General features: G+C 43.7%; 1 protein-coding gene across 4 annotated transcripts in view; it reads left to right on the top strand.

The window, feature by feature from the left end:
* Positions 1-766: 766 nt before the first annotated feature.
* Positions 767-26,863, top strand: part of qkia (QKI, KH domain containing, RNA binding a) — a 76,811-nt gene continuing 50,714 nt past the window's right edge. For all 4 annotated transcript variants that reach the window (XM_061083355.1, XM_061083353.1, XM_061083354.1 and 1 more), the window contains exons 1-2: positions 767-1,179; positions 26,485-26,627. In XM_061083355.1, coding sequence (XP_060939338.1) covers positions 1,035-1,179; positions 26,485-26,627 — 288 coding nt within the window. In that variant the 5' untranslated portion in view covers positions 767-1,034. The remainder of the gene's footprint in view (positions 1,180-26,484; positions 26,628-26,863) is intronic.

The raw sequence follows: 26,863 nt of genomic DNA, 5'->3' as shown, positions 1-26,863 counted from the left end.
TCCTTCAACAGCAGAAGAACTTGAGTCCCTTGAGGGTTTCCATAATTTCATCCATAAGTAGCACGCTAGGAGAGTGTATGAATATGTTGGTCCTGAATTTGATACACTTCCTGACATAACACACTAAGACCAACAAATAGTGTCAAATGGGGGTTTGTGGTCTTGTTTGAGAAAAGTTTTTGAACCACTTTATCGCTAGTAGTCTATGGTGATTCATTTAATATAAACAATTTGCTGTATAATAAATATCAACTTAAAAATTCATCATTTACACCGTGTCACTTGTTTACATTTGAAGAATCGGTCACCAGCTACTTAAACTGGATTGGATTTGTATGAAACACTGTTGACCAATGAAACTTCAAAAGTGTTTTGACCCCCCCCTCTGTCGGATTAGTGGTGATAATACTAAAATAATAATTTTACTATTTGGGTGAACCATCCCTTTAAGTTGGACTCACTTAAAAGTCACCAGAGCAGTGAAACTCTCAAAGAACAAAAACTCATGGATCATGTTCGGAGGAATTAAAAAGCAAAACGTGCTCATTGTGCATTCCTGCGCACCGCCCCCCATTGGCCCAAACCCCCGTCCCTCCGTCCACCACTCAGCTCCCCGGCCCCGCCCCCTCTCGCGGAATCCCGGCCTCCCATTGGCTCAGCCTCGACACCGCTGAGCCGAAGCCGCCGCTGGCCAATGGGAGCCCGGGCGGGGACGGAGCCTTTGCGGTGGAGCAGCGCCGCGCGTCTCAGTACAGGAATCGAACGTCCCCGGAACGCACGCGAGCGGAGAGAGAGGTACCGGCGAGTTGAGTCCCGAGCCAGAGCAAACCAAACCCGGCTGATCCAGGGGGTTCCGCACAGGCTTCTGCTCGCCAGGAGGAGCGAAGCGAGGGATTTTGGAGTCGCAGTTTTTTTTTTTTTTATTCTTTTTCTTTTTTTTCTCCCCCCCCTCACCCCCTTTCCCCCCCCCTTTAACAAGGATTCCGTCTTGTTTTTCCCCGGGCGGTGGTTTGTTTCTCTCTCTCGCCGCAAACATGATGGTCGGAGAGGTCGAGGTGAAGGAGCGACCGAGGCCGAGTCCCGACTATCTGATGCAGCTGCTGAACGAGAAGAAGCTCATGACCAGTTTGCCAAATCTCTGCGGCATCTTCACGCACCTGGAGCGGCTCCTCGACGAAGGTAAGCGGGGCCGGAGCTGGAGCTGGAGACCCGGGGGAGGGAGGGAGGGAAGGGAAGGGGGACCACGGTGCTGCCTCGCCGCATAGCCAGCGAGCCGGACCCGCACTACAGCAGGGTCCCCCCCCCAGCATACCGCTGGCCGTGGCAGGCATGGCAGCTCTCACAACTTCCCCTGAGCTCCACGTTGTACCCCAGAAAACAAGCGGGACTTCCCGGCGTGTGGGTTCATTTCCCCCCGGAGCCGAGGGTCCGGGAGTCGGGCTGCTAGTGGCCGGGAGTCGGGCTGCTAGTGGCCGGGATCCGGGCTGCTAGTGGCCGGGCTTCTCCGGAGTTCTACCCGCACTCTCTGACTTTGAAGCTACGAACAAACTTTCTCGCTCACACTTTCACAAACACTTTAACACTTTAACACAAACAGACACAAGAAGTTTTAAATCACGCTGTACGTCAAATGAACTTCAGACAACACATTTCACCCCAGACGGGCCCCCGGGGGAGGGGGAGAGGGGGGGTTCCCACATGTTCCACCGCGGTGTAGCTCTGGTGGTTAGCCACATTTCAAGCTAGCTGCGTTCCGTTAAACTCTTTGAGAGACAACCCGAGAAAAGACGAAGAGACAGCGGCTGTTTGGGTGAAGACGTGACCGCGGCGGCAGGGTGGACACGTCCGACATGTTGTTTTATTTTTGGGGGGGTGGGGGGGGGAAGTGGAGTGGAACAAAAAGCTCGACTTTGGCTTCCCCCTTGTTTTTCTTTGCGAGGCTTGTGCGAGCTGTTGCCCAGCGGCCGAGCTCCGGAGCACGGAGGAATGTGTGTGTGTCTGCTTGTTGCCCAAACAATGGAGCTGTGCTGCGGGAGGGAGGGAGGAGGAAGGAAGGAAGGACGAGGGGGGGGCACACGGAGGTTATTCCCACCGTGTAACTTTTTCATTAAAACGGCCGCCATTAAATTCTCTATCGTCCTCTCTATTGCAACACATGTCACCAACTCGCTTGTGTGATTCTCTCTTCTTTGCTTCCTTTGCTGCAGCAGCGTCGTGGTGTGTTTGTGTGTGTGTTTTTTTTTGTGTTGCTCGCTTCCTTCGCTTTATTCTCCCTTATGGCTGCTGTTATTTATCTTGGCACACGCCGCGGCTGATCTCGCCGTTTATGTTGTTGATAAGGATCGATAACACAATCTGGTCTAAGCGGAAGGTCGGACCCACGGTTGATGTGAGTGATCCGGGGACACTAGAGAGCGCCACAGCCCCCTGATGAGCACACATGTCCCCGCGACACACTGTGCCACTGATGGACAGACAGTAAAGACGTGCATTGTGTCCGGTTGTGTGACTGAAGGAGTGATTTCCTCATACAAGAGCCGGGGCAGACACGGGAGTTTCGGCTGCGGGTCTGGATGAGCAGCTTCTCCGCTATGCAGTCGTTGAACCGGTCTGCAGAGATGTTCGCTTCCCTGGTGATCGGTGATAAACAAGACAGTCGAGCCGAGGAGTGAAGTGTTTCCTCCCTGATCCACCGCAGGAAACCGTCCACATGTGCCTTTTAATTTATATTAAAAGTTTATATCGTAACGAGTCCTTATTTTGTTGACTTATAATGTCACAATATTATTGCCTGTAGTAAAATCGTAGTGCTCTGTATCTGCAGAAATGTCCGTTTCATGTTTGGGCTTGCAGAGATTTTAATTGAATACAAAATTAATCCATTGGAAACGTACTTTTAATATTTTTCCAGGGCAGGTCAAGTTAGATTTACTCTCCACATCACATACACGCCATAAAAATAAACACTATTATATGTGTAAAAGTACCCATTATTTATTTTACTCAGTTGGGAGTGGTGGGTGTGCTGGTATTTCAATTTTAAGGAGAGTCCGGAATGAGACTTGTTTTCTTTTTATCCACGCTCCACCTTTTTAACGTCTCCCAGCCCCCTTAGTGGTAGATGGTACGGAGGAGAACCACGACTCTGTGAAAGTCTCCTTTACTCGTCTGAGCTGCTGCCGCCAAACTGTATGAGCTGAAAACTAGAAACTTTTCTTTGGTGTGGTCAACGTAAAATTTAAACTGATGTCAAACTAACTAAGAACAATCTGACTGGACCATACGTAACCAAGATGACAAGGGTTTTACATTTTTTAAATTTGACTGTCAAACCATGACATTTAGTAAAAATTGTAAGTTAACGCTACAAAATAGGAAATGCTTTCTTTTCTCCTCCGGGTTTTTATTCTAATCACTTTTTGTATATACGGTCAGTTTTTTTTGTATTTTGTAGCTTTTAAGCTGTGCTCAAACTGTCGGACTAAAGTAGGAGAGTAAACACACTGCACTCAGCAGAGATGCTGTATAAGCTGGAAGTGCTTATAAATAAAAACTCAACATATCTGAAGCCTGCAGACCTTCCCCCCTACTTTTTACACAATGTCTCGGGATAGTTTAATTGCCAATTTTATATATTTAATTTTGACCCACAAATGTATTCGTGGCTTATTGTAAAAGTAATTAGAAGGTCTGCTGTCAGGAATGGTATTTTGTACGTTGTTTTGTGAAATCATATTTTCCAACATGTAGTTCGACCATATGGTTTTGTAGCTTTAAAGTAAAGCGGGCTGTTACAAGTTCCGAAATTGGTCCTGTAATGCTGTATTGCTCTGATGCTTCCACGTTGTTCCTGACGGAGAGAAGAAGCATAAAACCTTCCCTCGTCTGGTGTTAAAGAAATCATGGCTGAGGCATTTGTGGCTCCCCAGCCTCCGTCTCGCTCCTCTAAAGTCTCATGGTTTACAACGGTTTCCACAGCACCGGTCCAAACTTTACTCTGTCGCCAAAATTGCGTTTGTGTGTGATGAAAGCCAACTCGGTTGAGAGGAGGCCCGTCTGGTTTCTGTTAGGGGCCGCTTGCTGGACTGTAACTATTATGTGATATTTAGAGTTTACCTCATCCTGCTCCCCGTTCGTGACCCCACCCAGTTTAAACAAAATACACAATCCAACGTGATCAAAATTGAAAACAGAGTTTCAAGTGGTGTATAAAATGATTTGTCCCCTTTGTCCTAGTCCTCTAAACATTGTCAAGTATGTGCTATCTTTATCGTGGTGTCTGTGCTGTCAAATTGCTGCAATTCCAGTCCAACTTAGTCCCTTTTAATTTAAGGTTGTGGTTGTTATACGGGCGATGAAAGATGAAGCATGTTTTGTTCTTTTGCCAAATACTCTTACAGCCACAGACAGGAAAAACTCCAGAGGGGACTCTTTCACTTGTGATATTGTGGTGTTAATTATATTTGATGTGGTGATTTTTTTTTAGTTTTGTGTGTAGTTTTCTTCTCAGAGCGAGTTGCGAGAGGCGCTTCTGTCTGGTTGAAAGGGGCTGGCTTTTCAAGGTGACGAGGAGAAGATGCTACTTAAAAAGAGCTATTGATACTCGAGCAGAATTTGATACAGAACCATATGTTGACGAGCCATTAGCCGTCCTGTATCTTGAGGGAGGACTTTTTTTTGTGTTATCAATAAAATTACTACTTCTTCTCTGCAATGACACTCTTTTGTTTGCTTAAATGTGACTGAAAGTGTTAAATTGTCTCCGCTGTCACACTTAAATTATCTTAATACGAGCGAAATTCTATCCAGTTGCAGCTGACGGCTTAAAACTCCATGTCCGTCTCTCACAGTGTAGCCCAACAACAGCTGCACGTCCTCCCTCACCCACCCAACACTTTGTGCATGTCTACACAGCTGTTATCGTGGCGTAAGAAAGCTGACACCACCCTTGTGCGTGTTTGTGCGTCAACTCGCTCCCATTTTGCTTTAGCGGCATCTGTGTGCGGACGTCCATGTTACGATGCTACTTTGTCGTCCTTCAAGGTCACCCAGGCTGATTGACAGGCCCCCCCTCTCGAAATCCTCTTGCGTTGCAGTTGTTCATCTCCGAGGTGACACCTGCTCTGGAGTTTTTTTTTTTACTTGTCTTTACGATCTGCCAGCCAACACGCTGCTTTCAAATAGCTATATTTTCTCTTGGCAGGAGGAGACAGCCCATATAACATCTAGAGAAGTAGCCCAGCAGTAAAGTGCAGGCGTTGTTGTCAGGTAGCGGTGCATAGGAAGAAGAGAGGAGTTTTATTTATTTTTGTTGTCAGGACGTGTGGGGAGAGGAATAGTCAGATTGACTGGAAAAGAATATTCCAACCTCCTGGGACCATTTCTTACATTTCTCATTTTAACTTTGTTTGTACAACATATTAAATTGACCATTGTTCCCTTGCACGCTGTGCGGTGGAGCCATGTGGTGTGCAATACTCTTCTGTGCTTACAGCAACCCCCTCGCAAACAGAGTTTTGTGTGGGCTTGTTAGTGTCTGTGTGCCGTGATTTAACAGGACGTTCCCGGGAGAGCTGTCAGCACTCTGAGGACAAACTGTCTGCTGTCCACTGTGGTGCCTTTGTGGGGAACCAGTCCTTTGGGAACGGCTGTTTAGAGAACAGATTTTGATAAATGGGGAGTTTTGGGAGTCTGCGTCGGGTTTTCTACCTGGTGTCTCATATTTCTGTCAATCTGTCTGTTTGGTTTTAGCTCCCGTTTCTTTCACTGTTTATGTTGCAGCCCGTACTATCACGCTGCCGCTCGACCCCTTGGTGCTCCTCGGCCCGGGGCTCGACCTTAACTCACCTCTGACATACAGTCAATGTAACGGCTAACAAGACTGAGCTCTGCTCCAAGAGTAAGAGGCAGCTCAGAACCGTAGGGAGCGACAGGAAAAGAGAATTAGGGCTGTTAGGACAGGGCAGTTGTTGCAGGCAGGAACCTGTTATACCCCCATCACCACTTCAACCATCCCCTTCCTCTTCTCCCCATATTCTATCCCAAAGCACCACTTATAAGCTGGAATTGAATTAACCCAGAGCAGCCTTTCTGTGAGCTGGTTAACTGAGCTGTCGCCACCAGTGAGAAAGCCGTATTGGAGGCTTTGTGCCGTCTTTCTCTGTCTGCCTCCCTTTTCTCTGTCTCTCTCTTGTAATAAATTAGGAGGTGGCATAAGCCCGACAGGGTGAGACATGGGGGTTGTGGCAGAACCCAGCACCGACTAGCCTGCTTTCCTTTCTTGCGCGCCCCGGCCTATGAGAGCCATCTTATCTAGCAGCCCCACCACAGTATACCCGCCTCAACCTGTGTGAGCTTCAGTCCCTGTTTTAACTCAACTGGCTCCCCCTGCCGCCCCCCCCCCCCCCCCCCCCCAGCGACTCCCCACAGCGTGTGTTTTATGATAAAGTCATTCAGCGACAGCTCGGGCTCTTATCTTAGGCCTCAATCCCGTGAGTGCTGGGGCCTCCTTATCGCCTGGCCTCTTTTCTCCGTGCCCTGCCCCAGCCGCCTGGCTGGCTATCTGGCTCACTGTCGCCAAAACTAAGTGTCTTTCCTTCTATTACTGCAAGCTGTTAGACAACACATTGCCAGAGGCAGTTTATCTCTCTCTCTCTCCGTTTTATATTATTCCTCAAGCTTTAAAGCAGAGCATTCCTGTTAAAATTAACAATGAATAACCAGATGCACAGTGAATTTCCCCTGAAAGAGTTTTAGTTTGCGTTTTCCGTCAAAGCATGACTCTTGCCTCTGTGTGTTTGTGCAAGTAGTATTGAGGAAGATGTATTTTAATAAACAACAGCTTCCTGACTCTGACCTGTTTCTGACTTTTCTTAAACCGTGACTCCTCCCATGTGACTCGGCATTCACTATTTATTTTTCTTGAATTTGTGTCACATGTAAAAGCAGCTACGGAAAGTACTGCTGTTGCAGACAGGAAAGAGCTAGAAGGAGGCGGGTCAGTGGTTTGTTTTTCCGTTCAGACGGACATGGAGAAGGAGGGGGAGGTGTTTTCTTGCTGTGGTGTCAAGAGAGGCCTGCTCCTCTTTTGCCCTCTCTCACAGAGGTGGGTCTGTCTCACAGCTTTCTTCTGACTAATTTAGATTACATCATGATTCATCTTTCGCTCCTTCTCTCCTCCACATATTTGTGAGGATATGCAACACACTTAGAAGTATGGTCCCCACCCTGTTACATTCTTTGAGTTCTTGAAATAGCTTTCTCACCCCCTTGCTCAAGGGAAGTCCCCCCCCTCTTTCTCCATCTGTCGTCTTTTTTCTCAAAATCTCCGAACTGCAACGATGGATACAGTTTCTAACAATCATACCAGTAACATTTGTCACAGATTCTGGTTTTCTTACCCAGTTTTTATCTTAGGAGGTGAAAATATGAGCTGAATGCTCACTTTGTTCCTCTCACTCGCCCACCCCTCTGCATTCATTTTCTCTCCTTTCAGAGCAGGAATGGCAAGTGAGCGTTGGCAGCAAGCTCAGGAATTTTACCGGGAGCACAGTCAGAGCACTTAACCTCCAGCCTGGTGTTTGTTTTCCCCTCACACTCTCATACCGTGTTTTAGCACAGATTAATGTGAATGCCTTCCACAAGGAGGCATAAGAACGTTGGCTTTAAATATCTAGAAATGTTAAATGCATTTTAAATGTCTGACAAATAAAAGTATCATTCCATACGTATGGAATTATACACTGCACTCCCAATTTCACAGATTTTATCTTTGCCTCATTGGCTCAAACATTTTTTTGGTCTCCTGCCAATGGCTGGTAAAATGAAAAAAAGATATCAGTTTCTATTGGCCACAAAACAGCACAAGTCAGTGTTTCCAATAGATCAAGAGGTTTTCCCTGAGAGCAATGTGGCAGTAGATTAGATTAGAAAATAGATTTAAATTGATAGATTTTCATTTATTTTAATAGTAATTTTGTGTTAGAGTATGCTACAACAGAGGCTTGAATCTTGGACTACTCTGCCAACAGGGATTCCACACAGGTTTTGTTTTTGTCACATCTTTTCCTCTTGTTTTATTTCCTTGTCTGTCCCTGTCTGTGCACCATCTTCCATCCCTATCCCATATGCCCTCTCCATTTAAGGAGGTAAACAAACACTTAATAATTGTATAATTTAATATATGTTTGTTATTGTTCACTGACAGTTTACTCGTCTCCATGGCTTCACTCAACAATAGCCTTTCCGCCCCCATGTAAATTTGACTGTCGAACTTCTTTCCCAGTGCCCGAGTGCATCAGCGTGAAAAAGTCTTTTGTGTGCTTTTATTGGTAGTAGTCAGGCATAAAGTGTGTAGATCTTTTTGTGAGCCGTTTTGTTGTCGTTGTGGCGATCGTCCACAGGGAATCGTTACCAGAGGAAACACTGATAAGAAATAGAATTCAACACATTTTTATCTTAGTCGTTAGAACTTGTTGCTAAGTTTAGCTCAACAGACTTTACCATGTGCCAAAAATAGCATCATCACATTACTTGTTTCAAGTGGTAGTGATGGTGGATGGCAAGGGTCAACCAAAGACTTTGTGAAACATCAACTTTACTTGTATGTGTTGTTTGTAGCAACCCACCATTGGCGACTGACGTTATTTATTTTATTGGCCAAGCCCCATCCTCCTTCCAAACAGACTTGTGTATCTGTTTGCTTTTGGTTTGCAGCCTTTGTCTTGGTGTCTCACTAGTCTCAGATTGCCTGATAAATCAAAGTGGAATAATTTACCTGTCCCTCAGCAGCTTGTGTTGTATCTGTGAGGCGTGGCAAGAGCAGGCGGTGCTGCCACAACCTTCCCTAAGGGCCACAGAAAGTGTGGTGGCATGGTAGTGAGATTTCTGTGTTGCATTTTCTTCTATCAAACACCAAGTGCTGCAAAGTCCGACCATAACAAGCATCAGCTGCTCCCTGGTTTTGCTACAGCTCCGACACTTTTTCAGTCGATGTTATATATTCTGTTCTCCTTGTTGCTCTTTTCTACTTTGATATTGTGCAAAATACAATGGGGTGCAGTGCCATTCTACATTTTCATTATTCATGAAAATAACTTGTTTTTGTTAAATGATTTATGATCTCTGCCTACATTTTATAATTAGCATTTTATTTGCTGCGCCAACAAACTGTTTGGCATTACTTTTTATACACCGATACACACATGTCCTCCTATACAGCTGTACCATTGTCCCAGTTTGGTATGAAGACAAAGATTCCAGCTGTCTTCACCCGAGAAAGTTTGATATTTGTTTGTGGTACACTCTTACTAAGGCTGCTGTTCACATTGTGTGTTTTTTTAACTTAAGAGTGTTCAAATGCCTTTGACATTGTCCTGTAAGAAATATATTGATTGACTTTGATACATTGAAATGTATTTGATAGCAAACAAAAAGACTTGTGATCTTCACCTGTCAAATGCTGCTTTAGTTGTGTATTTATTAGAATTACCTCTCTGCATGCAGCTTTGGTGATTGTATTTTAAAGGTAGTGGAGTCAGTCTCATCCCAGTGTGATGGTGTAAAGCTGAAGAAAGAAGGAGAGTAGCCACTGCTGTAGGGCTTTCTGTAAGCACGATATGTGCTGTGTTATATCATGTAAGTCTGCTCATTTCACCCTCTGGTTTTTCAAGTTTGTGGTGTGCCTGCCACCTTGTACAGCTCAGCCCATCCTTGATTGCTATGTCTGCCACATCTCCAAGCACCACCCGTTTGTGCTCTGAGTTTGATGTTGGCCAGACCGATCCAACCAGAAGCACATCTGAACTAAGGTATCTTGTGCACAGCTAGCTGTCGTGCAGACTAGTAAAATGTATCTGTAACAATATATCTGCGGGTTGAACCCCCGCCAGTGTCTGAAACTCTGTGAGATCCTTTTATTGAAAAATGTATGTTTATAAAAGAGCAGCACAGTCTCCATGGTCCTGTAATCGGCTAACAGCAAGTTAGCATGGTGATATGACAAAAATGGGTGAAAATTATCATGTCAACCTAGGCTTCATGTTTCCATCCCTGGTACTTAATAACCGTGGAGAGGGTCGATGGTTTCACAGGACCAGACGATCTGCCAACAGTATCAGAGTATGACTTAATTATCTGCTCAAGATGCCATTATTTAACTTTATCTTTACATAAAGAAAAGTCGTTGGCTGCTTTGTTAATATTTAAAGTGTGATGCATTTTTTTAGGAATATACTGCACAACCATAAATGGTAGTGTCTGGGAGAACTCCACCTATTACAAACTGTTCAAAGTGCCTAAAATGTCTCAGTGACACGGTTGCACACATTAACTGTCTGGACAAACTAACGTTACATGTGTTGCACAGTTTTTTTTTTTTTTTACACTGGCGGTCTGCCCTGCAGTCTTGTGCTGTAATGTTAAACACGATTTGCTTACCATAATTTATGCCCATGTCCAACTAAAAGTGACGGAACCGGTTCAAGAATAAAGAGCTGTACAACTGTGAGGGAAACAGTTTTGTGTGTGTTGTGTTTGTTTAGCATTTGTCATTGCTTGTCTGTTTGTGGCGAGGCTTAAGTCGGTCGGTCCTCATCAGTGCAGCGGTTGGGAGGAGATTACAGAGCAGAAACAATGGGTGGGTTTGTATGATTAGGCTTTAATTGGTGAAACAAAGGGCCTCTGTAGCACCATGTGTAACATAGGAAAGACTGGCATGAAAACGCAGTGATAACTGGCAGGAAAGAATGTGCTGTCTGTATGAACGGGTTAGTGAGCATGAGCCTCATTCCTGCTCAGTAGATTGATTGTGTTCGCTGAAAGGAAAAGGGCGAGCAAGGCTGCCTAGAGCTAGGGGAGGATGGTTAGTGTGATAAAGAACAGTGGGGGGAGACAGAGGATTCCTATGTGATGTGAATGAGGTCATCTGGTTGGTTATGTGGAAGGTCGCTAACCCCTCCCTCAGCTCCGCACACCACCCCTCTCCCCCCCAGCTAATGATACCACAATCGTTTTTTTGTGCTGTAATGGGCCAGACACACACATTGGGTCATTCCTACCACATTACACACAAGTGTGAACACAAGTGCTGTCTGTCAGACAACAAGACCTCTGCCTTGCAATGCATTTTTACGCATTGCATTTATGACTTGCTTTATTAGCTTCATGTGCCCCCTCATCTCTCAGAGTTGAAGGGTGATGGTGGAGACAACTTGGAGAACGTTGAAAGAATCTTTTTCTTGTATTTTTGTTGGCTTGAAAAGCAATTTCCAGAATGAGGCCTCTTGCCGCAATCATTGCTTTGTATCTCATTGGTTTGTAAGAGTAACAGGTGAATGTTTCGGTCCTATGTGTGTCAGGATGAGTAACCACAACCTTCTGTGCTGTGTGATCCAGGACAGAAAAAACATTTCCAAACAGCCCTTTCTTTCTTGCGCTTGATGTGTAAAGTGAGTAAAGAACGTAATAGAAATATATTATTAATGTACCGCACATGCTGAGGGGCTGCAATCAGGTATTTGGTTGCATTCAATGTGGCTACCCTTTAAGATATCTCACTGGAGGAATATAGAATGGGATGCAGCGTATCCTGTTTTACCTTTTGGGTTGAGCATTATTTCCTCTGACCCCAACCATGACCCTGATTAGTAGAACTTAAATTCCAGATGCACCTCTGACCTAAGAAGAATGGATCTGTCCAAAGACTGATCTACTGTAGAATGTCTTGCACTAGGTAGCATGGCTCACAGGGAGAAAACAACTACCTGCTACCCTTAATAGACTGTACACTAAACTCTTAATTGAGTTTACAATGTTTCTAATAGATTTGTTTCACACTGTTAAAATGCAGAACCAGTTGGCACAGGTTCTTCCTCTCAACCTACTACATACTGCTTTACTACACATCTCTGCTCTGTCATTATGTAGGAATGTAGTCCATAAAAGACTATCTAGGTGTTGCTTTATTGTCGTGTTGGATTAGATTACAGCTGCTCCTGTCTGTCTGCCAGGTAAATGCTCTCGCAGAACGTGCCTGAACAAGCTTACGGACATGAGACACAGGGCGTTGTGATGTTGTCGTAAATTGACTGAATTTGCAGCAAATGTTAGGATTTGATATTTTGTCATCACTTTCAAATGACATCATTTATTGCCAGCGCTACCTGTCCCCGAGGGTAGGTTTAATGCAACTGGGGATGGAGTGTGGGGAGATGCAGCAGGTGAGGCAGGTGTGGGCACGAGCAAGGTGCCAAGGTGCCAGCTGTTGTTGACACCTTGAGGTGAGGAATAGTCTGCCAGGAGATGGACTTGTCTCTGTCCCCGCTGTTCCCTCCCTCTCTTCCACCTTTGTCTCAATTGATCTGACACGAGTTGAGGCTGTTCTTGATGGGAGCTCTTCCCGCAACCTTATTTTGATTTGAACGTCTGACACTTTCAATGAACCAGATCCCAGTTCGATCTCCCCTCCTCCCCCCTCATCTCCATGTACAGTATAAAACCCCACTACCCTTTCCACACCAGACCCACACATGCAGAAGTTAGCTTTGCTCTCTCCCTGCTATATTTTCTTTCTGTCTTAAAAACAACATGCATCTGTTTGTTATAATGCCTCCTTTTTATTTGAAAAAAAAGAGGGATAGTGTGGTTCCCCTCATACGGTCTGTTCCACTGTGTCATATTCTCCAAAGGAAAAAAATCAGTGTCTGTTATCTCAAGGGAGTGACTCATTTTTCCTGGCTTTGTCTTTTTACCTATTTATTTTAGCAGAGTGAGTCCCCCTCTCCCCCTGTTTTTCTGTTCTCTTGTATCCTCTGTCACATTTGTCCAGATTTGTCTTCACTGTCTCTTTTCTTCCATTTGTTTCCTCCTTTGCTGCTCTACTCTAAAGTGAATATGTGTGGCAAAAATCCAGCCTTGGGGCTACATTGCCTCTTTCATATGAGGACCAGTGGTGACATTAAAGGCCCACAAGGTGGTCTGTCGGTTTGCATCAGCCCAGCTCTCGCTGTCTGCTCAAAGGAACCCAGTACGCGTTTGGCTCTCCGCTCATTCACTCTCGTGCGAGGATGTTAGTCAGCAGAGAAAAACATGACTGCACCCGCTGCCTGTAATTGTGCACATGTATGCATGTATGTATCAGATTTGTAAAGCCCTCAAATCCAAGAGCTTTAAGGCAGATCGATGTTTAACGGCTTAAGCAAAGTGAAAGCTCGGTTAATGACAGATGAGTCAGCGAGAAGGCTTCTCTCTCTTATCCCCCTCCTCCCTTTCTGACATTCTGACCCATTTGTTACATCCACTCCAACATCTTTGTTTTTTTTAATGCTCTGAATGGTGCATTCAAAAATGGCTCGGCAAAGCAATACTGATCAACCGGATGATATGCAGCACCAGACAACCAGACCAAACAAACGCACAGCCAAAGAGCAGCTCGTCTTATGTTCTGCAGACAGAAGAAAGGTTCAGACGGAGCCATTTCCTCCTCTTTGTCCGTCAAGATAAGCAGTCTTAATATCTGGAAGCACATCAGACACCTACAGCGTTTTTCAGCATTTTTTAACAATGCTGGGCCTGTTTGTTCTTCATAGAGAATCTGTACCAGTTTGACTTATTATTACAAACACTCACATACAATCCATCAGTGAATACTCAGCCCAGAGCAAGTCTATGCTCTGGTAGAGAACCCAGAAAATTCATCCAGATATTTAACAGTTCTTTTATGTTTGATTTTTAATATAATAATAGGCGTTTGAAGTGGTAAGATTTTGATCCTGCAAGATGGGTCGGTTGAAGACAATGAGGAGCCGAAGCAAAGACACAACAGCAGCTTTGATGCAAGTCTGTAACTTGCGACTGGAACTTGAGATGGTTGCTACAAGCCACAGCAGGCCCTGCCACTGGGAATGAAACAACTGACACACACACATTTGTTATGTTGGTCTTCTGCCTATAAATAATGAGCTGAGCAGGATATCCTCGAATATTTGCGGTGCATTAAATGCGTCAGTGTCACCTGTAATAGCAATTGCGTGCTTGTGTATACAGGAAGTGAAATGTCTTCTTTGCAGTTGGCTCCTCGGTCAGGGATTTTTTTCTCAAACTATTGTTGGTGTTTGCATTAGCCTCGGCTGGTAATTGGCTTGTGACTGATGAGACCCAATCAGGAAGTGAATTTGTTGTCGTTTCCGAAGGTCCCTTTTTTTCCATCCATACTAAAACGCAGCCCCCAGTATTCATACTAAACCAAGACCAGCAGCATTCTGAGGTTTAGGTGCTTGGAAACGCCAGAGTATTGTGGACGCCAGACGTAAACATGGCAACTGTGAAACGTAAAATTAAACGTAGCGTGGATGTAGCCTTTGCTGAAACAGTCTTTGAGAGAATTTGTTTAATCTTTGTGGTAATTTTGAAGGCTTCTCTGTGGTACTCATTGTACTCAGGTGTTTAAATGTGTTGTCCACTTCATTTCTATTAATGAAAGTACATTGCATTAGTCTTGCATGTAAGTGAATGTATACTGAAAACAGAGATGACACTGAGTTCATCGATATTTTTTCTCTTCATTAAAATGCAATTCAATACAAGAAGACAAGCAGCGGCATGCAAATCAACCATGGCTTTGAATCAATGTCTCTTGGTCACAGGCGAATATGGGAAAATTCATAAAGGCAGCATTTACTGCACTGCTGTTGGATTTGATTGCATCCGATTATTGAATGATTTCTTCTGCTGCTTTGAATTAATCAAGTTTCAGTCGGTGCTGGAAGTCCCACCTTGTTTCTCATTTTCATCCAGGGAAAACCCTTCTCTTTCCTTAACACCTTTTGAGCTTTACTTTTGTCTGTCACGGAAAACTGGATTGAAGATAAATTCCTGATGAAACAAACTCTTCTCTCTGTTTGCCCCGTCTCTGTTTTTGTCGCATCAATTCTTTCCTGTTGTTATCAAGTGACCTCATTCCCTGATACCGAGAGAGTGAAAAGAATGTGGCTGTTCCTCATTCTGTCATCATCCCACCCCCCCACCGACCAAACGTATTTAATAAAGAGATTCTTTTGTTTTTCAATCCGTTTGTTGACATTCATAGAGCTGCACTTCAGGCAGACGCCTGCTGCTTCCATCTGTTTATCACCCAAAGAATCACTGGAGTCAAAGTTGATGTAAGGATTTGCCTTAGATTCACAGTTAAAATACAGTTCCTGTCCTATCATCTCTCTCAGCTTGTTGATTTTTGCAGTGTTCAACCTCAGAGAATGATTTCAGAAATGACCAGCTGAATAATTGTTCTGCTGGAAAATCTGTGCATGTCTGGGCCTTAACTTCACTGTTCTACTGCAATTCTGGCTGCCCAGCATGTCCAGATTATTTAGAAGCATTTTTAAGCTTAGGTTAAATATAACTTTGTATCAAAGGTTATGAATGGAGATTATATCCATCAGAGACACAGAGCCAAATATCCTTTTTGAACTGATGCTGGGAACCATGAGAAATAATTTTCCTTCCTCCTTCACATCTGCCCAATTGATTCGGACAACTGGTCTCTTCAGTTACACGGGTGGGGACAGGAAGCACAGTACGTGTTATCGTGTCCAGTCACATTGACGTTCAGAGCCTTTCCTTCCTTCCCCTCTTGTTTCCTCCTCTGACAGCTGGACCTTTCCTGCCATTGTTGCATGACAGAGGAACAGAGGGGGGGGAGCTATGTGTAGGGCTAGACAAAGTTCAAATGTTGTAATAGATGAAAAGTGGTAAGCAAGATCTTAAAGGAGAACTGTTAGTTTATGTAGTAAGAAAAGTAATCTGTGTCTACTGACAGGAAATGTCCCTTTTCCTAAGGCCGTCCAGGTAGTGGGTGAAGAACAGGGATACCCCTCTTTTCACAAACCACAGTGTACCGAATGGGGCCAGAGGCTCTTCATATATACACATCCCAGCAACATGCATCCTGACTCCTCATCCTGTTATTCATCCCGTTCCTTATCTCGTAGTCTCACATCTTGTTGAGTTCACAGTATGCATCCTGTGCTTCACTTTGACATTGCAGCCCCCTCATTGTTGTGCTGTTTTATGTGAGTCTGTCTGTGCAAGTGCAGATGCCTGTTAAAGTACGACTGAGGTCTCAGTGGGAAAGTGGTTGTGTTTTTTGGAGCATATGTGGTGTGTGGACCGCATCACTGCAGTTAGAGATAGATGCGTTAAAAGGAAAGCGAGAGAGCGATTCTTGAATAGCGCCTCACAGCACGCAGCTCCGGTCTTGTTCTTGTTTGTTTGCCTGATTTCACTGGCAGGTAAACTCTGTGAAATGAGCTCCCATGAGATACAGAAGAATCAACAATCTGTTTGACTGTTATGCTTTGTTCATGCTTTGAATGTGTGTTTATGTTCATACTAATTAATCAACTAGTTATGACTGCACCTGTCATAACTAAGCAGCCCTTTTAGTATGCATACTACCACACAGACACAGGATATATTCGCGGGAGTAGCTGGTGTGCCTCCTCATTGTATTGTAGCATAGCTGAGGCAGGATGTTTCCTTTTTGGACAAAGTATGCCATCCCCAATTTTTAAAACCATTTTCAGCTCATGAGGCTTCTCTCTGGAAGTCAGCCTGTTAAATGACTATTGCTGTGGGTTCCAATTTAACGCTACATATCACTCCCCTCTAGATGATGAGAGCAGCAGTAAAATAGCCTCTTTGCTTGTTATTTCTGTAGGAACCTGAGTCTGCATCTGGGTGCATTAGTTTGTCGGTTTCAGCTGAGCTTGGGTATTGGGCTTCTCGAAAAGGTGGAGTGAGGAAGTATTGGCGCAGAACTCAAGCCTCTGCTGTGTTGGATTAGATATTTTATTTGTTGAATAATAAGCAATATTGTGAAACTACTCTGGGAAAGAGCTTATCCCATTCTTTTTACCACCACACAAACACTCCCCAGTGAAAAATAACTATGTGAGTGTGTGAAGGAAGTAAAACAGTTTTGGTAGCTCTGCACCTTGCTCATTCACTTTGGGGTGCCCCCCTCAAGGTTCGTGTGCGAGTGGAGTGCATGTGCTCTCACAAGTTTCACCCCAGGACCCTGTCGTAAGTCAGCCCACGCAGAGAGTAATGAACGTTGGCCCCTTGCGGCAGCCATTAAGAGTAAGCCATTATGGTTCAGTATCGAGCCAGCCCTCCCTGCCAGTTTCACCCTCACTCTATGGTAGAACCCATTGCGTGCACAACTCTGGCACTCCTATGGCTCATTGAGCTGCCAGCATGCCCCCCAGCAGCACACACCCCCATAATGCAGTTCCACATCATCAAATGTGATGATCCCTTGTTCTAATTTTAGGCTGAGGTCTTAATAGCTTTGCAGATACTGTCTGAAACACTAATTTAGCTGTTAAGCTGGGGATGGTATAGCATGGTGATGAGGAGTGAAAAGGATATTATGGGTTTTTGCAACAACTCTTTTTAGAGATCTTGTGATTTATCTCCCCTTGTAGTTGAACCAAATTCAAACCAATGTATTAAATATTAAAATGTGCAAGGGTCCTTGTGTGAGCAATGAAAACACACTTTCTTTTGTGTTGTTTTCTTCCTCAGGAAAGAGAAACTTACCTTTTGTGAGACCAATATTTTAACATTTTTAAAATGCAGTCCCTTGTGAAAACCAAAGTGGAAAAATAATTCAATTAATTTAAATACCACATGTAAAATTCTCTTCAAAGATATACAATAATATAAACATAGTCAAACTAGGTGTTTTGCAAATAGTTTTACTTTCAGCTAACCATCCCCCTTTGCTAATGCATCAGTGGATGATTGGTTTTTGCCTCAACAATTACCATCTTCTCATGTTATTTTTTACACCTCTGAGCTACCAGTTCTGGGACCACAGCTAGACTTTTAACACTTAAAATAGCGACTTTGTGTTCTTGCCATCTCACGGTTTTCTGTAACACTATTTCTTGGCCACCTGACAGTTCTTTGATGAGATTGCCTCACTGTTTATCATGTGCTCAGAATTGGCATCATAACTCCTCCTCAAGGTTCAGTTAACTCTGCCGAAGCCGAGCCACATTTTTCAGGGCAATCACTTCACCTGCTCATATGTCACTGCTTGTGCCGCAGTCATTGACAGTGGTCGCTCTAGTCAAATGCAAATATATCTCTTTGATTCCCAATGGGCTAATGTGGTATATAAAAAAAAAAATGCATTTCACTTTCCCAACGTATCCTCTCCCTTTTGTCCCACCGTATTGCTTTTTCTCCTTCTTTCTTTGCTTTGGTCCCCCTCTCCTTTTCCACTCTGTCTGTTTGCTTTGTTTAATCACCAAGCTAAGGGGCTATGACACGTCCCTATAACACACCATCACTGTCGCTGCCAGCAGCCGCAGAAAGCCACATTCAGCTTGGCATCTCTTCCCCTTCCTGCATGCAGTCGCAATGACAGCCTCAGAAAACATTTCATTTGTCAACGGTTATGATTAATGGCTCTGCTGATTGCTGTTCTTGGCCATCACCACACCTACACGTTCTGTTTTTAGCAGACATATTCTCAGGGGTTCAGCCAGAATCGAGGAGGAGGTAAAGCAGTGCCACCAATTTGTCAATGTTTCACGCATAATTAAGGATGTGTTTAACTTGTGTTCTGAATTGATAGACTACTGACTTTGTTGTGTTGTCAATATTTTGAGTGCAATTTCATTTAAAAATAATTATGATAAATTCGTATCTGAGAGAAACCAAATTTAAACCTAACGTGACTATAACAGGTTGTACAATAAAAAGGAGTTTTTACTCTTTCTGTTTGTGCTGCAACTGTATGTAATCATAATAATCCTGATGAGCATTTGCTGTGGGCTGCCATTAACGGTAGAAAAAGCACTTTGTCTTTTACAGACCACGACTTTGCAGCACTTGTTTCCTCTGCTGTCAGTCATCACAGTAAAACAATTAGAGTTGATTTGTGATAAGGAGCAGCTGCATGTAACAGCATGTGTAATCTGTGGTTTTACTCTCTCACTGGATTAAATATGAAGCTGTGGCTAGTAAAGCAAGATGGTGGGGAGGTGTAGGGCTATTTCCTTCTCGTTTCCTGCTGTATTTGTTTAGCAGATTTTTTCTCTGAGGCGGTTTCTCTCCTCCTTCCTTGTGGAGTGTTATTTCTGTGGGTTCACACTCTCAGGGGAGCCTTGCCTACAAACACAAAAGCTCATTAGATCATGTGTGTGTGTGGGGGTGTTTTTAATGTGTAGTTGGGTCTTTGTTTTTACATGTGTTATATGTACTTAAGTCAGTGTCAGGCCAGCCACATTCCTGTCTATTGTTGGACCATAGCTAAATTATGGGTGAGTTGTTATCTATGTGTGTGTTTTCAGGCAGCTTCAGCTCATTATTGATGATCACAGAGCGGAACATGCTGCTTTCGGGCTGTGAGCTGGCGGGGATACAAACGTGAACGTGTTCTCTCGCACCTCCTGCCTGTATATTCTTAATGTTCGTCTCAGAGATTGTGTTACTGGAAATTGTGTAAGCATTTTTTAATCATTTTTTAATTCAACCGCTCACTCTGTTTGCTTAAAAGCACAGTTCCTTTGTGTCTTGGCTTGTCGTTCACCTATTAGATATGTCTGTGTATGCAAGTGTTTTTCTGTATTTTATTACTTTTCCATACCTGGCTCAGAGAGCAGTTCCAGAAACCTTGTTATGCCAGTCTTTTATTTAGTGGCCTATCTACTTAAAGACCTGCCACTGGAGCTTTTTACCCAGCCTGCCTTTGGAGAATCACTGAGAAACAACTTAAATCTCACCCTCTGGCTTCCAGCAAACTGCACAGTCATGTTTGTTGAGAGCCATTTAGACTCATGCCTGTGGTCATTGCAGTAACCCGGTTGACAGATAATTAACAAAGATGGCACAAATTTAAGTTGGTAACATTTTTCAAGTCTGCTTCACAAGACCCACAAACCTTATGTACACTGAAAGTTATTGGCTGCTCTATCTCTCCTTTACCAAGGTTTAAGTGATCTCTTTCTCCATGATTGAGTATCTGTACGTTACATTTTCTCACTGAAGCCCTGGAAAGTGAAAACGACTTGCACCCAAGTGTGCTTTAGACCACTGCAGGTAATAGACACACTTAGGTAACGCTGTCACCAGTGAGTTGGATGTAACCACTTCCAGGAGCACTGCCATAATTGGGTCGAACAATGTTGATCCATAGTTGCTGCAACGTCTACACGTACTTGTCCAGCATTGTTATTATTTACTGGGAACTATCATTTTCCTTGCCCCATAATTTCTATGTTCACAAGGTGTTGGGGCGCACACTGATTACATAACATACCCACTGTACCTACCTTCATTTTTGAATGGAAATCAAACCTAATCAGTTCATTTCCCTCCATCTGCAGTCATGCCCACGTTGATCAAATAATAAAGTAGTTAGGCACATTATCTACACACACACCTTCTAGTGCACCACAAGAGTGCGTCTGCAGCGAAATCTAACAAAAGATGAAAGTAGGCGCCCTGCAGATATTACGCCAACCCACGTCTTTTCTTGTCAAATGTCTGGTGTGATCAGTAACACCAGTGTCGTCTCGAGTTTATTTCCTGCTGGGAAAGTATCCACACTCTAGGTAGTGACGAAACATAAACCTGCCATCCTGTAATGAACATTTTCTGATAATTCAAATATAAGATTTCGATGATAAGTTCTAGTTCCTCTGGTCACTTGACACTGACACCAAGGGGCACAAAGGCACATTTCATGTCAACTTATAGGACCTGGATGTTTCAAACCCTAAACTGGGTGTTTTCCTTTTTTTTAAAAACTGAAATGCGTGTGCCGTTCTTCACTTAGCTGTGGTATTGCATACTCATTAACAAAAGAGAAATAGTTTGTGCATCAGAGGATTGTGCAGCACAGGCCTACTGTTAAATCAAAGATTAGGAAGTAAAAATAAGACGGAAGCACAAGGAAACGTCTTTTTCCTTTTGCACGCAGGGAGGGAGGGAGAGAGAGGCAGCTGTGAGTTGACGATAAGACCAAGAAATGCATACGTTTTCATGGCTCAGTCGCCCCCACCAGTGCGCTCACACTATACTCCGGGATTTCAGCTTTAAAAGAAACCCCTGTCTTTCATATGCTTGGCCTGCCCAAACCCCTTAACTGTTGAAGTGGAGTGTCGTCTTGGATAAAGTTGTCTGTGCCATGAATAAAGGGCAGGAATGCATTAAACGTCCAAATCCTTTCACTTGCAACGGGTACCCAGGCTTTGTGATTGCTTAAAGTGCACAGCTTTAAAGTGAAAAGGCTTGTTCCTTACCTGCGCCTTGTTTCACTCAGCTCCAGCACATTTAGGTCTATGTGTGATTGCTCCAGTGTTTCAGACACGACCACCACATTTCTCATGCCTATATTTACCTCAGATTCCTAGTTCTAGGTGTGGCTGTGGCTGTGGCTGAGAAGGTAGAGCGGTCTATGCGGTTCTATGCCCCTCATTTAAATAAACCAAGTTCTGCCCCTAGATGCACGGTATGTGTGTGTCAATGGCAAAAAAGTACTGTACTGTAAAATGCCTTGAGTGGTCTTCAAGACTAGGAAAGTGTTACATAAATAAAGACCATTTACCTGTTTAAAATACAGAATGATCCCTCATACTAAAGGTTTTCGATCTAAACAAGGAAGATCCATTGAGTTTCTCTGCAGAGTTGAACATTTGATCATTCTGGCTTTAATATTAATTGGTGTTAGACTCAGGTGCCAGATATCATCAGGCTTATAGCAGGCATCACAAGGCATCTAAAGCTGCTTTCCTCCAGCAATTCTGATCACTCCGATTACTCACCCATTACATGTCTTTTACTCTCCCTCTCCCTCACACACACACGTACATGGACAAATTTGGTCTGTGGATGTTTGGCTGTGAGCTACCGGGTGAGGACAAAGCAGTTATGGAGCACATCTATTTTTGGTCTCTTAATGGACTCGTTCTCATTCTCTAGCGGAGCAGGTTTGACTGAATGATCTCCTTCTTAAACCTGATTACTGCATCTCCTTCTGGACTTCTTCATTGTTTTTAATAATGCCCTGTTTTTGTTCTTTCTTTCCCTCTGTGGTTTATCTCTTCATTCTGCCTTTGATCTCTCCTCTCCTCCCCACCCCTCCCTCCATGTTTGTCCTCATGCTGTGTTTGCATTCATTAGATCATGTTAGATCAGAGAGGCTGCAACATTAGAAAATATTCCCACCCCGTTTGGCTATTCTATCGTCTTATGCTTTTTCTCTCCTCATTTCAGCCACTCCTGAACTGTGCTGCCAGTCAGTGCTGTCTCTGTGTGATCATTGTTTTTCTCATCAAGCTGGGTTTAATAAATAAAAAGCGTTTCCCTCCCATGGTTGCTGAGTTCCTGGTGGCTGACTCTGTCAAATATCACTCATTCAGATGAGTAGATAGTGTCACGGATTTGATTATCTCAGTTTCCACTATCTCCAGGCAAGGCCTAGCTCTACAGTTTGCATTCAGTGGGAAATGGTCTCTGCAAGGTCCGAGGTAGAAAACACAAGTTTTCACAAGGGACTTTTGTTATAGCAATGATGAAAGTTAAGGAGTTGAGCAATTGTGCAGATTCTTTGTTGAGCCATTGTTGGAAAGATAAGTATTGTGATTATTAAGACTTGTGAAACATGGACCATTAGTTGTGCAATGTTAGGTTAAGTTTGTCTGTGGATCCAGATCAGGGGGTGGATCCAGCAATTGTTTTCTCCTTGATGAAAAGGGTCTGGCATGTTAAGGGGAATGCCATTTCTTAGTGTGTGCAATGTGGTGCAGATTCAAATAAAAATCTGGAAACAGGGAATATAAATGTGTTTTTCTAAAGGTGACTGGAAAGGTATATGAGTGGCATTCTAGTTGATTATACGTATGGCTATCTGTTATTCTATAGTTTAATTTGGTCAGATTTACCTTTTTATCATGGCAACAATATTAATATAAATTTGACCAAAAACATCCTCTCAGTGACTTAGCAGAGCTTTTACAGTATTTCCTCAGCAGATGGGGTTTGCTCTCACTTCTCATCATATGACATATTGAGCAATGTTAAATACTTGGCTCACATGATAAAAACAGAAAAAGCCTTGTCCAGTAAGCGAAGACCTTGAAATAATCCGGAAAAGGGGAAGTGAGTGGACATTGAGTTGAGGCTTTTTTGGTTTTTCCTGTTCCCGAGGTCAAAATGACTCTTCACACTCAACATCCACCCTCCAAACATTCTTTGCTCTTAGACTTACAGCCATAATCTCTCCTGTACCCCTCAGTCCACTGCCTCTCAACCCCCTCCACCTGCCATTCTCCTCCCCCACATCCTGGCCTTTCAATACTCACGTGTCCACACTGCCAAGATCACGGAGAAGTCGAGGAGACATTTTTTCTTTGCTTGAGAGTAACAAAGGGCAAACAGATACACTCACGGCCGGTGCAATATTTTTTTTACTGTATATCGAGAAGAAAGGGCAGAAGTTGAGAGAAACTAAAAAAATGTGGGGAAAAATGAAACTTGTGAACTTAAATTGAGGCAGAAAACAAGCTGTGTTTCGAGAGGAATACAACCTGCACTCTGCTTGCTCAGCACTGTGGTTATAATTCTTCCTCTTTCCTCCGTCTTTGTCTCAGGAAGCAAACCCTCCTCCACTCTGCCCCTCAAACGGCTCAAGGTCGATTTTTGTTCCGTCCTGACAGATTCCTCCGTGAAAAACTAAACAGATATTATTATCTCTTCCATTGTGTCTGAGTGTGCAGCTGCCCCACCAGTAAATAGACGGCCCTGGCAGGTTGTGTGTGTGCGTTTGTGGTTTGCTGAGTCAGATTGTGGATGGACACACTGGCATTGAGCTGAGAGATGGCTGAAGGGCAGTAACAGGGGATCTGCTCCTCATTCAGCTGTTAAAGCACACACCGTGGGGTTCAAAATTCTGAGACCACTTCCCCATGAAATCTGATTCAAATTGTCTCAACCATGTGTATTTCCAGTATGTAATCCGGATTTTTTTTTCTCTCCCTAATGCCAGAGTTGAAGCAAAGTCCTTACTGATAGTCAACCCCGTTTTCTCCAGCCTATTGTCTTTTTGATCCTTTTCTTCCAAAGATATTCCTCCTTCCGCTCCCTCCCTCGTGCCTTTCTTAGAAAATCAGCCCATTCTACCAGGATGGACAGCTAGACAAATGATTTTGTCGGTCATGCAAGGCAGGGGGTAATTTTTAGGTGAGCGCAGCGCTGCACAAAAGACTTGGCATGCTTAAATTAGGGGTTGTCAAATGCTGCACGTCTCCACTGATAGCCCAGCTCGGCCCCCTTATGTTAATGTGGCATTTCAGCAACAGGAAATAGAATTGGGAGGAGGAGGGGTGCTGCTGGTGGTTGTTGATCTGTATCATCACACGTGCACGCTTCTTTTGGTTTTCTCTTATCATCTGAAGGATTGATGTTCTTAGATACATTAGACTTAATAGCATAAAATACATACTATATTTCAACACTTATATTTATTTTAATTTTTTCCCCTACAAATATTTGAGTGGTAATTGTGTTTTCCAGTATTAGCTTGACTCCCTGGGTTTGTCTGTCCTCGTCTCCTCCCTGTTTGTACTTGTCACTGCCAAGTCCCTCTTTTTCTATTCAAGGCCAGAATGTGGCCTGTAGCTGCTGGTGTTGGTTAAAACTGATGTAATCTGTCCGCTGGGCTCCATACCACGAGGATGAATTTGTGTTTAAAGAGCACTAGGAGAATCTGTCTTGACTACAGAGTGGTGAATCATGTGCTTTTGGGAAGGAGTCGCACTGGGCCAAGGCTCCTTAGCTGTTTGTGTGGTTCCAATGTGTCTCACAGGTGTTTTCCCTTCAGCTGCTGCCCAGATGTGTCTGTGTATGCTTGTCAGTGTCCGTGAGCACATAAATCACACATTTGTCTCTCGTCACTAGTGTCCAGTGAAAACCTATTTTCAGCTCAACAAGAACGCTTTGCAAACTAATTCCATTCCTACATCAAGGGGCTTTTTCTAATATCTCGTAATTTGAAAAATACTTGAAACCAAGACAACCACTACACTAGAACCCTGTTTGACCCTCCTTCTAAATCCGTTTCAGGGCAAGGATAAACCTTGCAGGTCAGGCATGCTTTACTGCAGGCATCTTTAGTTGAGTGTCAAGTTCCCCAGCTCAAGTTTTTATATAGAGCACCCAACTGGCTGGAAGTCTCATGAAAGATGGAAATAGTGTCTAACACCTGCTCCCACTCCACACCAGACACATCATCTCTCGGTGCTTCTCCAGCCCTACCATTTTGTTTCAACTGTTTCACCTTCAAACTTAAAACCGTCTTTAAAGATGCCTACTTTTAAATTCACTTTTCTCGTGCCCTTTACATCTAAAAGCTTTATGCTTCAGAGATAATGGTTTCCCAGTTTTTTTTCTACAGTTGTGAATTGAAAATGTTCTTTCACTTCTCATAATAACAGAAATGATCCTGATGGTTGTGTTTTGTGCTCTCAGTCCTTCGTTTTCCAGCTGTCGCAATTACTCTTTCACAAACTTACTGACAACAGACCCGTCTGTGTTGGTCAGCCGGGGCACTAGGACCACCGGGAGAAACCAGACCGTCCCTATGTAGCTGTCATTCAGTGTGCTCATGAGAGCATGTTGCGTACATGTCCCAGGGCTGAGCTCACTGTCCAATCACAAAATCATCCCTTACAGTAATGACAAATGTGGGGAATAAGAAAGTGTGACCACATCACTTGTTCATTACACACACAGACACACGGGATGAATTAATTAAGAGGTTTTATCAGTCTTCAAGGCATAGCTTTCCTCTGTCATGTGAATTTGTGTGTGCTGAAATGGGTTCTTTGTGAATTAGAGGTGAGCTTGTGTGTGTTTCAAGAGTTAGAGCAGTAATCCCTGTTGGCATTGTGTTTGTGAGTGGGACAGAGGGTCCATCAGATTAATCTGACAGGGGGATCAGATCTGAGGTCATATACCCGAATCTGAGTGTCTTATCTTCCCACCTGCCCAGCCACTGGCACAGTCCGCTCTATTAGACAACAGCCACTGAGGAGTCCCGGGGGAAAGGGAAACATTTGCTGTTTTTAGTCTGAACAATTTGTAAAACTATTTTCCCTGCAGGTATCATAAGATATTGTTGTCATACATGTTTGCACTCACGGGCTGTGATAATCCGTTTGTCAAGTACTTTCTGAAAACAATAAAACACAACAGTTTTTCTATAAAAACACAGCACTCAAGGCAATTGACAAATATCTGTTGTTTTTCTTTCATTTGTTTTACAACAGAGATTTATCTGCTACATTAAGCCTTTGCCCAGAAGTCAAAATCAATATCACAGTGATTTATCAAATACAAATAGAAAAAGAAGTGCAATTATACTGCTGTTTTTATTCATTTGCTTACCGTACTCTACTTTTCTGTGTGTTTCAGAGATCAACAGAGTGCGCAAAGACATGTACAGTGACACAGTGAATGGCCTTGTGGAAAGACACCCCCTGGAGCTACCTGAGGCTTTGGGACCCATCGTCCACCTGCAGGAAAAACTGTTTGTGCCTGTCAAAGAGTACCCTGATGTAAGTACCTGTTCTAATCAACTTTCACAGTGTCAGGTTCTACAGAGCCACTACTAGTGCCCTTCCTTAAATAGTTTTAGGACTAATGGAGTCGGATCAAAATATTCAGAGACAACACTAAAAAATAACAGAGAAAACTCAACCTAATTTAAGCCACGCTTTGGACGCTCCCTGGAGGTCCTGTTGAGCATTACTTCAACTACCAATTGTGATGTTTGCTGAATGTTCATCGCAGG

Source organism: Limanda limanda, chromosome 12 (assembly GCF_963576545.1).
Source record: "Limanda limanda chromosome 12, fLimLim1.1, whole genome shotgun sequence".
Taxonomy (NCBI): Eukaryota; Metazoa; Chordata; class Actinopteri; order Pleuronectiformes; family Pleuronectidae; genus Limanda; species Limanda limanda.
Note: the sequence above shows the minus strand (reverse complement) of the source record. Positions and strands in the feature narration are given on the sequence as shown.